Source organism: Elephas maximus, chromosome 14 (genome assembly GCF_024166365.1).
Source record: "Elephas maximus indicus isolate mEleMax1 chromosome 14, mEleMax1 primary haplotype, whole genome shotgun sequence".
In the NCBI taxonomy this organism is placed as follows: domain Eukaryota; kingdom Metazoa; phylum Chordata; class Mammalia; order Proboscidea; family Elephantidae; genus Elephas; species Elephas maximus.
This window is the reverse complement of record NC_064832.1, coordinates 39,170,620-39,186,125: the sequence shown is the minus strand read 5'-3', so window position 1 is coordinate 39,186,125 and position 15,506 is coordinate 39,170,620. Positions and strand designations below refer to the sequence as shown.

The 15,506-nt window shown below is 45.2% G+C and overlaps 1 protein-coding gene across 5 annotated transcripts in view; it reads left to right on the top strand.

Annotated features, from left to right (window-relative positions):
• Nucleotides 1–2,171: 2,171 nt before the first annotated feature.
• The window catches only part of DGKH (diacylglycerol kinase eta), a 232,603-nt gene continuing 219,268 nt past the window's right edge, over nt 2,172–15,506 (top strand). For 2 of the 5 annotated variants that reach the window (XM_049853386.1, XM_049853382.1), the window contains exons 1-2: nt 2,172–2,318; nt 9,662–9,865. In XM_049853386.1, coding sequence (XP_049709343.1) covers nt 2,259–2,318; nt 9,662–9,865 — 264 coding nt within the window. In that variant the 5' untranslated portion in view covers nt 2,172–2,258. The other 3 variants (XM_049853384.1, XM_049853383.1, XM_049853385.1) reach the window with 3 other exon arrangements.

Sequence of the window (15,506 nt, the reverse complement as noted above, 5' to 3'; positions counted from 1 at the left end):
TTGATTCAGACCCCATAGAACAGAGTAGAACTGCACCATAGGTTTTCCAAGGAGCAGCTGGTGCATTCAAATTGCTGACCTTTTGGTTAGCAGCCAAGCTCTCATATCGGATTTATAAAGATACTGGTTAATAAAAGGCAATAATAAAAAAAAAAAATTAGGTCTTCGACTTCTGTCAGAAACGATTTACAAAGGAGTCATCATAGGTCGGAGGACTGACTACCTGTAAGGAAATGTTTCAGGGGCTTGAAACAAAGGACCTGAAATAGGGCAAGAGCAATGAGATGGAGGCAAGGTGATAGATAGAAACAATGAGTGTCAGGGGAGGGGGCTAAAGGAGTAGTTCTGGATGATTTTCAGGATTCTCTTTTGTTTGGGTGACTAGGTGAGTTGACATTTACTGAGAATGAGATTAGAGAGAGAACACAATTAGCAGGAAAACCAACTTCTGTTTTAAGCAAACTGAGTTTAAGGTCCCTGGGACATCTGGGTAGAAATTTCTGGTAAGAAGTTGGCTTTACAGAAATGGAGGGCTGGAAAGAGATCTGGGATAGACAGATTTAAGAGTTTCAGTACACAGTTTGTAGTTGAAGTCATGGGTGGGTCTGGGTAAACCACTCCGTGGGCCCAAGTAGCATTAGAAACAGACCAAGTGAAGACTATGTAGTCACCCCAACATTTAGGTGGTGGCAAAGGGGCTGAGCAGGAAATGGTCAGAGAACTTGGACACCAAAGAGTCATAGAAGCCAATGGAAGAGATGGGTTCAAGAATAAAAGTTTGGTGAACAATGATGAGTGCTGCAAATAGGTCAAGTAAGGAGAATCGGAAGAAATCCAAAGGTTTAGGGAAATTTCAAAGCCCTAGGTGACCTTTGTAAGGCTGCTTTGGTGGAATGGTGTGCACAGAGGCCCGCTTGCGGGGGCCCTGAAGGATGAGTGGTAGATCAATAAGTAGATGTGAGAATAATGAGAACAGCCTTTTATCTTCCTAGGAGCTTGCCTCTCACTAGGTGGGGGATGGGGACAGACTGAATCAAGTAAGTGTTTTTGATTTTTCTCTTTGTCTTGAAATATGTGGTTGAATTAATATGATCTAGGACCTCGGAAGATGCCGGTAGAGAGCTTGAAAAGTACAGAAGGGGGAAATAACCTAGGTGAAGCCTCTTGGACTAAAACCGTCTTTGATGCTACTAAGCTGACCCCAAAACGTTATTTGTAACGTTTTTTGCAAGAGGCAGGAAAAGGTGACTTGCCATTATATTGAGCACTCCCTGCGAACCATCCCCTTCCCCATTAGTGAGTACAGTGTCGGAATCGGCAGAAGGCAGGTCGACTCCTTAGCCGGTTTTCTTTCTTCGAAACTGTTAATTAAAAAACAAACAAACAAACAAAAAATAAAAAAGCACTCCTTCAAGATTAACCTCTCTTGCAGATGCCAACCCATCTGCAATTTTCTTCACCTCTCAGAATAGACCATGCCTGGAGCAGCTTGCTCACGAGCGGCTCTGGAGTGCGAGGATCTCGCCTGCCCGGCTAAAGTCAGTTACTGTCAAGTGCGATTTCATTCCACCCTCAGCGCCCTGAGGAGGGGGAGGCGCCTGCAGCGCAGTCGGCCGGCGCCGGCCGCAGGCTACCGGAGAGGGAGAGAGGGGCGCGGGGAGGCGTCCCCCGGGACCCGCGGCGGCCGCCGTCCCGCTCGCTGACCCGCCCTAGTGGGGCTTTTCCCGCCGCGCCCGGAGCCCGGTTCCCGGGGAGGCCGCTCCTCTCCCGCGGCCGCCCGGTGCCCGTGACCACCCGGCGGCCGCTTTCGGTTCCGCGCCTTATAAGGCCTGACAGGAGGGTCACGTGCGCCCCGGGCCGCCCGCCGGGAGGAGGGGGCGGCGGGGGGGAGGGGCGGGAAGCGGAGAGGAAAAGGGGAGGGAGCCGGGGGCGGGGGAAGGCGCGAGGGGCGGACTCTGCGGCCGTGGGAGGCGGCGGCGGCGGTGGCTGCGGAGCCGAGCGCTCGGAGCCCCGGAGGGAGCCGGACCGCGGAGGAGGAGGAGGAGGCGAAAGGGACCGCCACGGGGGCGAGAGAGCGCGGCGCGGCGGAAGCCGGAGACGGCGGGAGGGCCGGTGGCTGCCCCGGGCGGGAGCCGGGCAACGGCGGCGGCGGCCGAGAGGGACCGCGGCGAGGGAAGCGCATCCAGCGGCGGCAGCGGCGGCGGCGGCGGGGGTCCCGGTCCGCGCGCCCCGGCGGCGGGCTGGCGCGGTCCGGCGCGATGGAGCCGCAGCACGTGCGTCCCGCTCCCGGCGCCCGCAGCCCGGCCTGGGAGGAACCGGTGGGTACCGCGCCCGCGCCCACCCCCTCCCGCTTCGCTGCTCCCCCCGCCTGGGCCGGGTTCCGCTCAGGAAATGGCCCGGGATGAGGTCCCCAGCTGCTTCCCAGCCGGGGCAGCGCTTCCTCTGCCAGCCGCGCTCCTATCCGTGCGCCGTCCGGAGCGTCTTTGTCCCGAGGTCCGAGGCTCTCCCCGAGGGGCTGCTGGCGGACCGCTGGCGACTGGCCTCGGAGGACCGTTTCCATGCTTAAACGACTTCTCAACTCTGTACTTCATTTTCCAGTGTGGGGTGTAGGGAGGGGGAGAGGAGAAGCCCAGCCTGGACAGTCCGCATGTGGGGCTCGAAGAAGTCCCAGGCTTCCCCCGGAGACCGCGCCCTTGCGGTCACCTGGGCGCGCAGGTTCCTGAGGACCGCCGCTTGGGGTGGCAGATCGCGGTGTAAAGCACCGAACCGTGCCGCGACTCCTGTTCACCCCCAACGCAGCCGGCTGTTCTAGGGCTTTAAAGGGGATGAGGTGGGAAGGTAACTTCGCGTTTGCCTGGCATTTGGATGCACGTGCAACGCGGAGGTTAGATAATTTTTAGGGGCCGAGAGTAGTGTGGGCATGTGTATTGTGTGCACGAGTCTAAGGAGGAGGGCACGGGAGGTGGGGGGCCTTCAATTTGTTCCCGCAAACTCCTTCAACTTCTTTCTTCCAACTCAAGCAGCCAGCACCACCTCACATGCCTCCAAGGACTCTACTCAGGAATCCCCTTCTCAGAACTCTGTAATCCTGTGTGGGTTCCTTTTTCCCTGGTCTCGAATTTTGGCTCTCCATGCCCTGTCTTGATGTTTGCTACTCTGTCTAGATTGAAATTCTTGAGCTGATCTGAAAAGCCCTGTCCGAAATTTCTGGCCTCGCGCGGTGTTCTGTTGGGGGGGTTCGCATGCTGTTTTCCCGGGGACTCCGTATGTGTTCCCAGCAGGCCCTCTGCCTGTTGAGAACTTCTAGGGTATGCCAAGGTTGGTTCTCCTTTTTCTTTTCTCATGTATACATTCCCAGCTACTTTGCCGAGGGTACGTTTCTTTGCCTCCTGTTTCCTGACCTTTCAGAAGTGTCCTTAGATTCTGATCCATCTGTATCTGCAGCTGTCTTTGCTTTTGCAAATTTGAACACGTTGTTAGGGTGCCCATCTGTTCGTATTTCTTCTATTGTGGTTATCACTGGGGATTAAATTATTCGTGAAATTGAAAACCTAATCCAGTTTTGAAGTTTAAGTCAAAGATGATTGAGAACTAAATTTAGTGATGTTTTCGTTACTGTTTTACTTTTGAACTTTCCTGTATGAAGTTCCTTTTGAGCCTGTACTTTAAGCCAACACCAATTACAATGAAAAGTACACAGTCAAATGCATTTTCCTTTAGAGCTGATGCCAGAACTACTTTGTGCCTGGAAAAATAGAGAAAAACTTTTTTTGGGGGGTTCTATTTCTCAAAAGTGACAACTGAAATGCTGATTTATTTTCTGTAAAATATATTCTGTACCAGTCTCTCCACCCAATCTTTTAAAATTAGAGGCCTAACAGTAATGTGTGAATGGATTGTGACACTTCATCCAGACTGCAGAACACTCCTGAAGATTTAGGTTTAATTTCTTTAAACACTGAAGGCCTTTTTATTTACTCAACACATATTTTATCCAGCACCTACTATGTACCAGCATTGTTGGATACAGCAGTTAACTGCACAGACACAGAGCTTACATTTTGAGCAAAATGTCTTGTTTCAGTGGGCTGAGTTCAGATAGTCCAAAAATCATTTTTACAGAGATCTTAGGTATGTGGCATAAAGTGATACTCCTGATAAAGTGGTTTTATTCCAAATAAAACCTATTTTGAAACCCTGTGAATCAGTATGTCAAAGCCTATGTAAGAACTAATAAAGGGAATTTTTATTTAAGTTTCTTAAAAAAAGAAGACATCCAGATAACTGAAAAATACAAGAAAGAGGAGGGATAATTTAGGAGAAAAAAGTCTGGATTTAAGTTCTAAATATTTTAGGTATCTGGAGTGAAGGGGAGAAACAATCAGTTTCACCTAAATATGTTTTAAAGGGACACAAAATTCTTCAGAATCAGGGGTTCTTGACCTTTTTTGGGTCATTGATCTTTCAGAATCTGATAAAAGCTATGAACTTCCCCCTCCAAATGTACCTATACTACATAGATATATGTATGTATGTAAAACCAAACCCATTACTGTCGAGTTGGTTTCAGCTCATTGTAAGCCAATATTTAAAAACTTTTTAATATAATTTCAAGAACTCACAGATTTTCTGAAGCCCAATCTGTGGACCCTGAAAGGATCCAAGACATCAAATTAAGAACACCTGCTTTGACTGGAACGCCATTTAGTAGTTACTTAAAATCTGCTTTTTGAATTTACATATGGCCAACTTTAATACTTTACTGTAAAAGTACACTTACTTACATCTATGAAAAGGAATAATCAGCATCAAATGGGCGGTGTTCACGTTACACAGATTCTGTTGCATTATCCCTTATAGCATATAGCAGCATACACGTAAGAGTTTCTTCTCACTCTCTGATGCAAGCTAAACCATGATGATATGATTCCACAGGGAACTATTCAGACAGGAGAGTAAAGGTACTCTCAGGAATCGATGCTGATGAATAGTGAAGACAATAGCACTTCTTTCCTGAAATGCAACCATGACTGCAACTGAGAGGCAGCTGCTGAACTTCATGATGTTCTTTGCGTTTAGAGATGAAATGGTTACTGAGTTCGGTCAGGGCATTTAAGTAAGCTTGGGCAAATGGTTAATGTGATAGGCCACTAACTGAAAGGTTGGTGATTCAAGTCCACCCAGAGGCTCAAGTCTCCCCAGAGGTGCCTCAGAAGACAGGCCTGGTGATCTATTTCTGAAAAATCAGCCATTGAAAACCTTAGGGAGCACAGTCCTACTCTGACACGCATGGGATCGCCATGAATTGTAATCAGCTTGATGGCAAATGGGGTTTTAGCCTTTGGTTATTCTGACGAGGGCATTGGGCCTAAAGAAGTTAAATTATTTTCTTTAATCCTAGCTTTGTGTATTTAATCTCATCACTGGAACTGTAGGCATTACTGACATTTCTAATCACTTAAATACTTTGGTGGTGGGCTTGGGTGGGTAGGAAGCTATTTAGCAAAACATCTTTACTCATAATGCCCCGAGGGGGGCAGCGGGGGGACAGAATTTTACCAAGAATTTACAAATGTGGGAGTATTTAAAAAGTATTCTCAGACAGTAGACAGATGCTAGAGTACATTTTGTTGTTTTTATCCCCAGATGATTTTATACTAGTTAGTGATGATAAACTATTCAGGAAAAAAACAGAAGGAAAAAAAAAACCCCAAACCCATTGCCATCGAGTGGATTCCAATTCATAGCAAGTCTATAGGACAGAGTAGAACTGCCCCATAGGGTTTCCAAGGAGTGGCTGGTGGATTTGAACTGCCAACCTTTTAGTTAGCTGCCAGGGTCTTAACCATGGTGCCACCAGGGCTATTCAGAACTAGTGGCAATTCAGGAAGGGAGGAGTTTCAGAGGAAAACCAAAAAAAACCAAGCTTGTTGCTATCAGTTCCAATTTGTGGTGACCTCATGTGTTACAGAGAACTGCGTCATAGGGTTTTCTTGATTGTAATCTTTCTGGAAGCAGATCGCCAGGACTTTCTTCCGTGGTGCTGCTGGGTGGGTTCAAACCAACAACCTTTAAGTTAGATCGTGTCTACATGATGGAGAGTTTTTGCATTAGGTCCAAGAGTGACCATACATACATGCAGTTGACAGCATGATTAATCTCAAAATGTTTTTCATTTAACTAACACCTAAGGAGAGTTCTATATGGAAAATTTAATATGTAGCAAATACTGTATTATGGAAGTGGCTCCAAAGTTTTAATCAGAGAGTCTCTTATGGCCTGTGCTTGTCTAACCAGCAGTGTTCTTTGGTTGCATGATTCCTATTGATTAGGAACATGAGTCCTAGAACATGAGTATTTTAAGGTGCTTGCTTTAGTTTTTCGGTGTAAAATGTAGAATTCTGCATGTATGTGATGTAGTATTTCAGGTAAAACCATAGAATATATGTTTTTGTTGTTATATACTGTCAAGTCAATTCTGACTCATAGTGACCCTATAGAACATAAGGGATTTAAAAATTGCAAATGGATATTAAACCATTTGGGCATGTCTAGTCCTATAAGGTCACTATGAGTCAGAATTGACTCGATGGCACTGGGTTTTACTGGGTTAGTGATCAAAGCTTACTACCTCTGTAGATAACAATACAGTATACTAATATTCATAAAGTTGGTATCATTATGAGATTTGTCTGTAATTTAAACAAGTTGAGGATAATAGTTTTTTTTTTTTTTAATGGAGCAGGAAACTCTTCTATTGAGTAGAAACCCAGTAGCAGCTTTACCTATTTACATTTTACCTTGGATGCAGTGTTTACATGGCTTATATCCAAATTTTTAATAGTGTTTGTGATGTGCTGTGTTCCAGATATTTCAAAGTAACAATAATAAAAGGAATATCTAAGACACATCTAAGAAATTATTTGGAATTTTGAAAATACAAAGTAAGGGGAAAAGTAATCTTTTAAGTTAAATAAATAACGGTATAGACCACATATTTGAAATGTGTTTTCAGTTGCCATTTTCAGCTAAATTAAAATGGGTGAAAATACTGAGTTCCTGACATTGCTATTATATTTTTAAAGGAAGTGATGTGCATTGCAGGTCTACAATATTCAAGTTGAATATTCATTCTGCCAACTAGTAATTTACACATAAGACCCGAGAAGAAGCTGGTGCCTAAGATATTTTAAATTAGGGATTCCAATATGCCCTCCTTGGAAGAGATGATTTAAAGAGGGAAGTGATGTGAGGGTTTACGGAGGGCTTATCCTTTATCTTTCTGACTTCCTACACAGCATGTTTATTCTGAGCATTCTGTATGCCGGGGAAATCTTAAAGCAGGGATCATTTATTTAGCATGAGTAGGCCAAAACTAGCTATGTTTTCACTGTCACAACCAAGTTTTGGAACTTCTTATAGGAACCTTTGAAGAGCAGGCTGGCTGTGAGGTTAAATCTTTACAAAGGAATTAATACTTTTTGAGGTATTAATTGTCCAGCTATTACGTGTGAAATTGTTTTCAAGTATTTTAAAGCAATCAGTATTTGAATCAAAGAGTGAGAAATATATTTGGTCCCTTTATTAAAATGGCAAAGTAGGGATGGGCATTGAACAGTGCATTTCAGTTTAATTCCTCTGGCTGGATTCTGGGAAATGTTACTATGCAAACTTGGAAGTCTAAAGTGTGACTAGAAGCGTAGGATATTAGACTATCTTTTGTCATATAATAAGATACTTTGAAAAGGTTAGAATAGGAATCGCATAATTTTGACTTTGGCCCCAGATCATGACACTTTGATCTCAGTTTCTTTATATTAAAAGAGAGGGCTGAACTGGGTTTATTCTTTCAGTAGGCCCTTAATTAGGTGTCCTTGTCTACATTGCCAAACCATTCGACTTGTCAGTGACTAAACAGCCAGGCCATTATTTTGACGAATAGTTATTCCCTCCACAGCAATGTGCTTTTTGTAGATACACAATCACGTATCAATAAAGCCATAAGGGATCTTAAAGTTCATTTTGCTCAACTCCTTCCTTTCCTAAAGAAGGAAACTGAAGCTGCAGAAGTAGCCTGTATAAATTAGTATTATGTGGTAGCAATCTTCTGTCTTTGAACATTTAAACTACCCAGGACGTTTTACATTTTAATGAATTTCATTTACAATGTGGATTACAGTATTGGGTGGGATTGCATAGTACTTCTTCAAACCTCTTAGAACTGTCAGGTCTCACGTGGCAATGAAATTATTGTTGAGGATAGGATTGCAGCAGCTAAAAGAAAAAAAAAAAAACAATAGAACCTGAGTTTGGAGGAAGCTTAAAGGTCATAATTGAGGAAATAGGAAGGGAATTGGGTACTGAGGGCATGAATATGCTAGAGAGATTTAATGCTTTACTGAAATGGAGAGACTCCACTGTCTGGTTGGGACTTTTTGTCTTATTTTTAAAAACACAGCTAACACCAGTTTGGACTTCTCTCTGGATGACAAGAGGAATCTGTCATTTCAGTATCTTTTTTCCCAGCCCACCCACACCTGCTAGGGTTCTCTGACGTCCAGTGTGTACAGCCAGCCACAACGCTGCTGCTCCCCAAGTGCCCGCATAACCAGCTCGCTGGGGACGAGTTGTGAGAGCTGGCTGTAGCATGTTGATCCCATTTTGCCCTGCTCTCGTCCGAGTTAGGGAGTGGTTCTAGAACTTGCAGTGTTTTTGTGCTCGGGTACGAGTGCATTGTTTTCTTCCAGGCAGAGTTGGTTAGCGCTTCAGCTTAGACATTTATTTTGCGTTCTGTCGTCTTGGGCTGCGTGTACTCTCTTGTTTCTGCTCTCTCCACGCCCTTCCCAGTTTCCTGTTAGCCAAGGGGATCAATCTTTCCTAACGAAAAGTTCTCAGAGAGGAGTCCAACCTCCCAGAAAATGCTCTTCTCTTCCGTGTGCGCCGGATGCGGGTGGGGGTGGGCCAGAAACTAAACGCTGTGGTCGGGACAGCTGAAAGGACCCGAACCTGAAGGGAGAGGCGGGAGAGGTATGGCCCTCAGAGTGGGGCTGGGGGTCGTGAGACCGGTAAGGGGCAGAGCAATCCCTGGGTCTCACAGCGCCTGCCCAGCTCGGGAGCAGAGGGAACTTTTTATTCAGCGGGAACCCTGCGGTGAGGCCCAAGCGTCTCTGGAGAGATTCGGGGTCCAAGAGGTGGCGGGGTGCGCCTGCGGGAGTCAGAGGAAGCTCTGGGACCCTTTCTCCCTGCTGCCAAAAATCGAGGGAGGGAGACTCGCCCCTGCCTGGCCGGCCACGGGGCTGAGTGCGGAGGTTTCCTGCCAACCCCGTCCTCTCGTCCATCCTGGAGACCCCAGACCCTGGAGGGAGCGGAAGGGAGGGTGCCCCGACCCCTCAGCCGCCCCCGTCCTCTCTACCCGTGCTGGTCGAATTCTGGGTCAGGAACCTCAGAACATCCCGAGACCCGGGCTGCGTCCCCTCGGCGGCCGCCGCTCCGGCGGGCCCTTCCGGGAAGGCGCCTGGTCCCTGGCGACCCTTCCCCCGGGGGGCGGCCGCGGGAGCGGAAGATGGCGGCGGCTGGGCGCGGGGCTCCGGGCTCCGCTCCGGCAGAGCCTACCCGCTGACCACCGCCGCCGCCCCCGCCGGGCGGTGCTGTGTCCCTGCAGGAGTCGGAGAGGATGGCTGGGGCCGGCGGCCAGCACCACCCTCCGGGCGCTGCTGGAGGAGCCGCCGCCGGGACCGGCGCCACGGTCACCTCCGCCGCTGCCTCGGTGGGGCCCGGAGACGATTCGTCGGACAGCGAAGCGGAGCAGGAGGGACCACAGAAACTGATTCGTAAAGTGTCCACCTCAGGCCAGATCCGGACCAAGGTGAGGTGGGCCTGAGGGGAGCGTGGGAGGCTGCGGGGCAGGGAAATACAGGCAGGGCGCCTGAGGCGCAGGAGCGCGCTGGGCGATCCCGAACCGGGAGAGAGGGGCGCGGCCTAGGCTCGGGGCGGGGCTCGGGGCGGGGGCTGGGTCTGCGGGAGGGAGGGAGAGAGGGACCCCGGCGGTGAGCTGAGGTCGCGAGGGTGGGCTGCGGGGGAGCTGGACTGGCGGGCAGAGGCGGAGAAGGGAGCCGGAGGCGCGGGGGAGCGTGGGAAAACGCTGAGGCACTGTCGCAAGCTCCCACTTAAACAACAAAAAACCCAAACTCATTGTTGTCCAGTGGATTTACGACTTATAGCGACCCTATAGGACAGAGTAGAACTGCTGCATGGTGTTTCCAAGGCTGAAATTTTTAATACAGTCTGCTGTCTTTCTCCCGCAGAGCAGCTGGTGGGTTCCAACTGCCGACTTTGCAGGCGAGAGCTTAACGACTGCGCCGTTAAAAAAAAAAAAAAACAAACAAACTTGTCAAGTCGATTCTGACTCGTAGTGACCCTGTAGGACAGAGTAGAACTGCCCTATAGCGTTTCCAAGGAGCGGCTGGTGGATTCTAACCGCCGACGTTTTGGTTAGCAGCCAGACTCTTAACCATCGTGCCACCGAGGCTCCACTGCGCCCTTAGGGAACTTAAAATAAGTGTTTGGTTTTCAGCCCCCCGCTCCGCCTCGGAGGTTCCTTCCAGTGTGTGGGTGTATGCAGGGAGCTCCGTGAGGGCTGACTAGCCAGAGTTGCAGTGAGCCAGCCACCTTCCCTAACCGGGGAGCAGCCTTCGCCATGTGGGGAAGCATTTCTGCCCCCTCTGCCTCCTGCTGTTTGGAAGGCAGAAACCGCGGGTTTCGATCAGTAGTAAAGGATGCTCGCTGTTAACCTCAGCCTGCTCGGAACAAACAGCTGGCCCTGTTTTCGTACTGTAGGTTTCCAGAGTTCAGATATTACTAATACACGGACAGTTATTTTTAATAATGAAAATTTGCGTTTTTATGTTATATGGAGCTCGTGTTGTCGACCTGCGAGGGCTCAGTGGAGAGTTTTAATTTGATCTCCAAAACCCAAACCAAACCCATTACTATCATGTCAGTTCTGACTCAGAGCGACCCTATATCAAAGGATTATACCTAAACGTACATATTCTAATTTTTGTTACGATTTTAAAGCCTTCATATGGATAGCCAGCTAACAGTGGGGAACTCTAATGAGGATTTTAAAAAGGCAACCAATGAAATCATTGGGTTTGTGTGCTCTCTTTAAAAATAAATTTGCAAAAGTTAGTTCATTCTGCACTTTGTTTCTTTTTGTGAATTTGCTGAGGTCAATGGACTCTTCTTTCAAAGTAAAAATTTATTATGTTTGTAGTTTGTGTTAGCCTGCCTTCATTTTAGTTTTTCTAAAATAAATACGTGTAAGCACACACACAAATAATAAGATGTACTTACTAAAGAGTCAAGCATTGGCTTCAGTTATTTTATTTAACTGCACATATTTTAACTCTTTTTAATAGTGACATTTTTGAGTTTTGTTGGGCATAATGTGTTTTTAGAATATTAAAGCTAAACAAGGTAGAGACTTTTCTAAGTGCTTTTGATAGTTGAAATTTTAATTTTTAAGAAATAAGTTTATATAAATATATTAAGAATGGGTAAAATGGCAGGATTTTTTAAAATGTCTTACGTTATATTGAGTCCCTGGGTGATACAAATGGGTAGGTGCTTGGCTGCTAACGGACATCCACTCAGAGGCACCTAGGAAAAAAAGTCTGGTGATGTATGTACTTTGGGAAAGATCACAGCCATTGAAAACCCTATGGAGTGTAGTTCTGCTCTGAAATACTTGGGGTCGTCGTAACTCAGAATTGATTCCACACTAGGCAGCTGGTTTGGGTTTGGTGATATGTTTACATAAAATGGCTAAAATTCTGTGCACACTTAACCAGTAATTGTACACTGAGATGGCTCTAAATTGAATCAAGCAAAATCATAAAGCAAATTTCTTGGGAGTACCAGTAAAATTTGTGAGTTCCATATAATAGCTAAGATGATAGTCTCTAATTTTGATAACATCTGTAATTTGGTGTAAAGCATGTTTATCAAGAATAAGTGTAAATTCAAAGCACATTTTTTGTTGGTTTTCAGTTTAACTTAATGAAAATATTTAGCACTTACGTTTTGCCATGATTAGAGATAATTATTTGTGGTGGTATATGAAATGTTGCTTCAATTTCAAAAGAACTGTTGGATTTTAGACGTTTTGCCTTTTGCTTTAGCTTGTATGTTAGGGTGCATGTAAGTTGATCAACACTTTCATAGACAAACCTCTGAGATCGGGGACTAAACCTGCTGAAACAAGTGGGCCACAACACCCCTCCCCCAATCCAGACTATTCATATATGCCACAAATATCATCAGTTACATCCCTTATCAGAATGCGGGAGGGGACAGAGTGGCAATGTATAGAATGAGAACTGTTAACTTTAATTAACTACTAGCTCCCAGTCTTGGATTATGATCCAGATAAGAGTTACTGGAGGAGGAGTAGACCCTAGAACTAGCCTAAGGCCCAGTTGCTTTTAAGACAACAGTAGCAATTCTTGCTCTACATTCTGAAGATGCACCAAGGAACCAATAGGTCTGACAGGGTGTGATTCTTAGTAGCATATTCAGATCTTCAGTCCTGGTTGAGTAGCAGCTTGGGGTGGTATGTGAACACATACATTTGCACAAATATCTGTATACATACACATACTTACATATGTATTTGTGTATATGTTGTCTCTATAGAAAGCATTTATCCCTAGGTATACATAGGATCAACAGCAGAATAAGTTGCACATAAACAAGCAAAAACAGACCTGTTGCTATTGAGACGATTTTAACTTACAGCGACCCTATTGGACAGAGTAGATCTGCCTGATAGGGTTTCCAAGGAGTGGATGGTGGATTCGAACTGCCAGCCTTTTTTTTTTTTCGTTGAGCTTTAAGTGAAAGTTTACAATTCAAGTCAGTCTCATACAAAAACTTATACACACATTGTTGTGTGACCCTAGTTGCTCTCCCTACAGTGTGAAAGCACACTCCTCCTCTCTACTCTGTATTTCCCGTGTCCATTCAACCACCTCCTGTCCTCCTCTGCCTTCTCATCTAACCTCTAGCCAGGTGCTGCCCACATAGTCTCACGTGTCTATTAGAACTGAGAAGCACACTCCTCACCAGTATCGTTTTATATCTTATAGTCAAGTCTAATCTTTTTCTGAAGAGTTAGGTTTGGGAATGGTTTTAGTTTTGGACGAATAGAGAATCTGGGGGCCATGACCTCTATGGTCCTTCCAGTCTCAGTCAGACCATTAAGTCTGGTCTTTTTACTAGAATTCGTGGTCTGCATCCTACTTTTCTCCCACTCCATCAGGGATTCTCTGTTGTGTTCACCTGTCAGGGCAGTCTTTGGTGGTAGCTGGGCACCGTCTGTTTCTTCTGGTCTCAGGCTGATGGAGTCTCTGGTTTATGTGGCCCTTTCTTGTGGTGGGTTCTTTATCTTGGGTTCATATTTTCCTCGTGTCTTTGGTGTTCTTTATTCTCCTTTGTTCAGGTGGGTTGAGACCAATTGATGCATCTTAGATGGCTGCTTGCTAGCTTTTAAGACCCCAGACACCACTCACCAAAGTGGGATGCAGAACGTTTTCTTAATACACGTTGTTATGCCACTTGACCTAGATGTCCCCTGAAACCATGGTCCCCAGACTTCCACCTCTTCTACTCTGTCCCTTGACGTGTTTAATCGTATTCAGGAAACTTTTTAGTTTTTGGTTTAGTCCACTTGTGCTGACTTCCCCTGTATTCTGTGTTGAACTGCCAACCTTTTGGTTAGCAGCTGAGCTCTTAACCACTGTACCACCAGGGCTCCCACATAAAAAAAAATATTTCTTACATGAATGACTGTGTGTATATGTGTTATATAATTACATATAATACTTGAGGTGTATGGATATTATCATTAAAACATGGGGAGTACTTATTTTAGATTTGTTTAAAATCCTTAGGCTCATAAAGCTGTTTTGGTATTCAGTTTAGATATGGAATAAAAAAGGCCACTAACTTAAGTAATTATCTTATTTTAAGTATATTTGTTGTAAATACTGGTTAATGTTTTAAATAAATTGAATGTTAGTAAAAAGCTCTAAGTTAATTGTGGCATTTGAAAAGGTACCCCGACTTTTTCTTAATAAAAGATTCAAACAGTATGAGAGGATGTACCACGATGGTAGGCTATCCAATGAGAAATAATTTCCCCGTCATCCTAGACCTCTGTTCTCCCGCTGAGAGGCAATAATTGTTGACACTTTCTTGGTGTGTTTCCAGAATATTTCAATGTACATAAGAGCATGTATACATAAATGTCTATTTCTTAAAAAAAAATTAATAGGAACCATCTATATACATTCTTCTGCATCTTGTTTGTTTGAAGATATACTATGGAGATCATTTCCTTAATGGCATTTGTACATCTATCTCATTCTTTTTAATATTGGCAACGTATTAACATATTAGAATGATATATGTGAAGTTGCTCTGTCAGTGGGTCAAAAATGGCTGAATGTGGGAAATCTCATATGCTTTAGGCCTATATGGTGTATCATCATTTAATTAACTAATCCTCTATTGAAGGAAATTTGGGTTTTAGGACAGTAACACTAATCTCAGCTTTTTTGCAGTAGATATGATGAGTTTTCAAGTAAAGAATAGGGCTGACCTGATTTTAAAGTTAGTGTGGTTTAGTAAAAGTCCGCTGGACGTTATAGTACTCTGCTCACATCCTTATATTTTAACTTTTGTTCCTTTTTTCAATTTCTATTTTTTCCTCTGGTTTCTTCGTATGTCTTTGCCTTCCTCTGTACTATGTTTCTCTTGCTCGCTCTTTCCTTTTTATGTATCAGCTAAATGAAATTTCAGGTAGTCTCATCTAGTACCAAGAAACCAAACCAAACCTGTTGCCCTTGAGTCAATTACAACTCATAGCAACGGTGTAGGACAGAGTAGAGCTGCCCTATGGGGTTTCCAAGGAATGGCTGGTGGATTCAAGCTGTCGACCTTTTGATTAGCAGCCAGGATCTTAACCACTACCCCACCAGGGCTCCCTTATCTTGTAAGCCAGGTGCTAAACACTAGATAATATTTTATGTATATAAAGAAAAATCAATTACATATGTGAAGTGGTGCTGATATGGAAAAGCCATAAGAGACCTGTCCTGTCTTTTCTTCTCTCTTTACCCTTCCCCTATTATCCCTGTGTCTTTTCTCTCAGAGGAGGTGGATTTTGGATTCAGGCTTATTGTTGTAGTCAATTTCACAGGTATTTACTGAGAATGAGAAGTTTTTGAGCAACACTAATATAAACTCAGAGCTCTGGTGGCATAGTGTTAAGAGTTCAGCTGCTAACCAAAACGTTGGCAGTTCAAATCCACCAGCTGCTCCTTGGAAACCCTGTGGGGCAGTTCTGCTCTGTCCCATTGGGTTGCTGTGAGTTGGAGCCGACTTGATGGCACACAACAACAACGATGTAAACTCAGGACAGTTCGGTTTTGAACATGAATGTG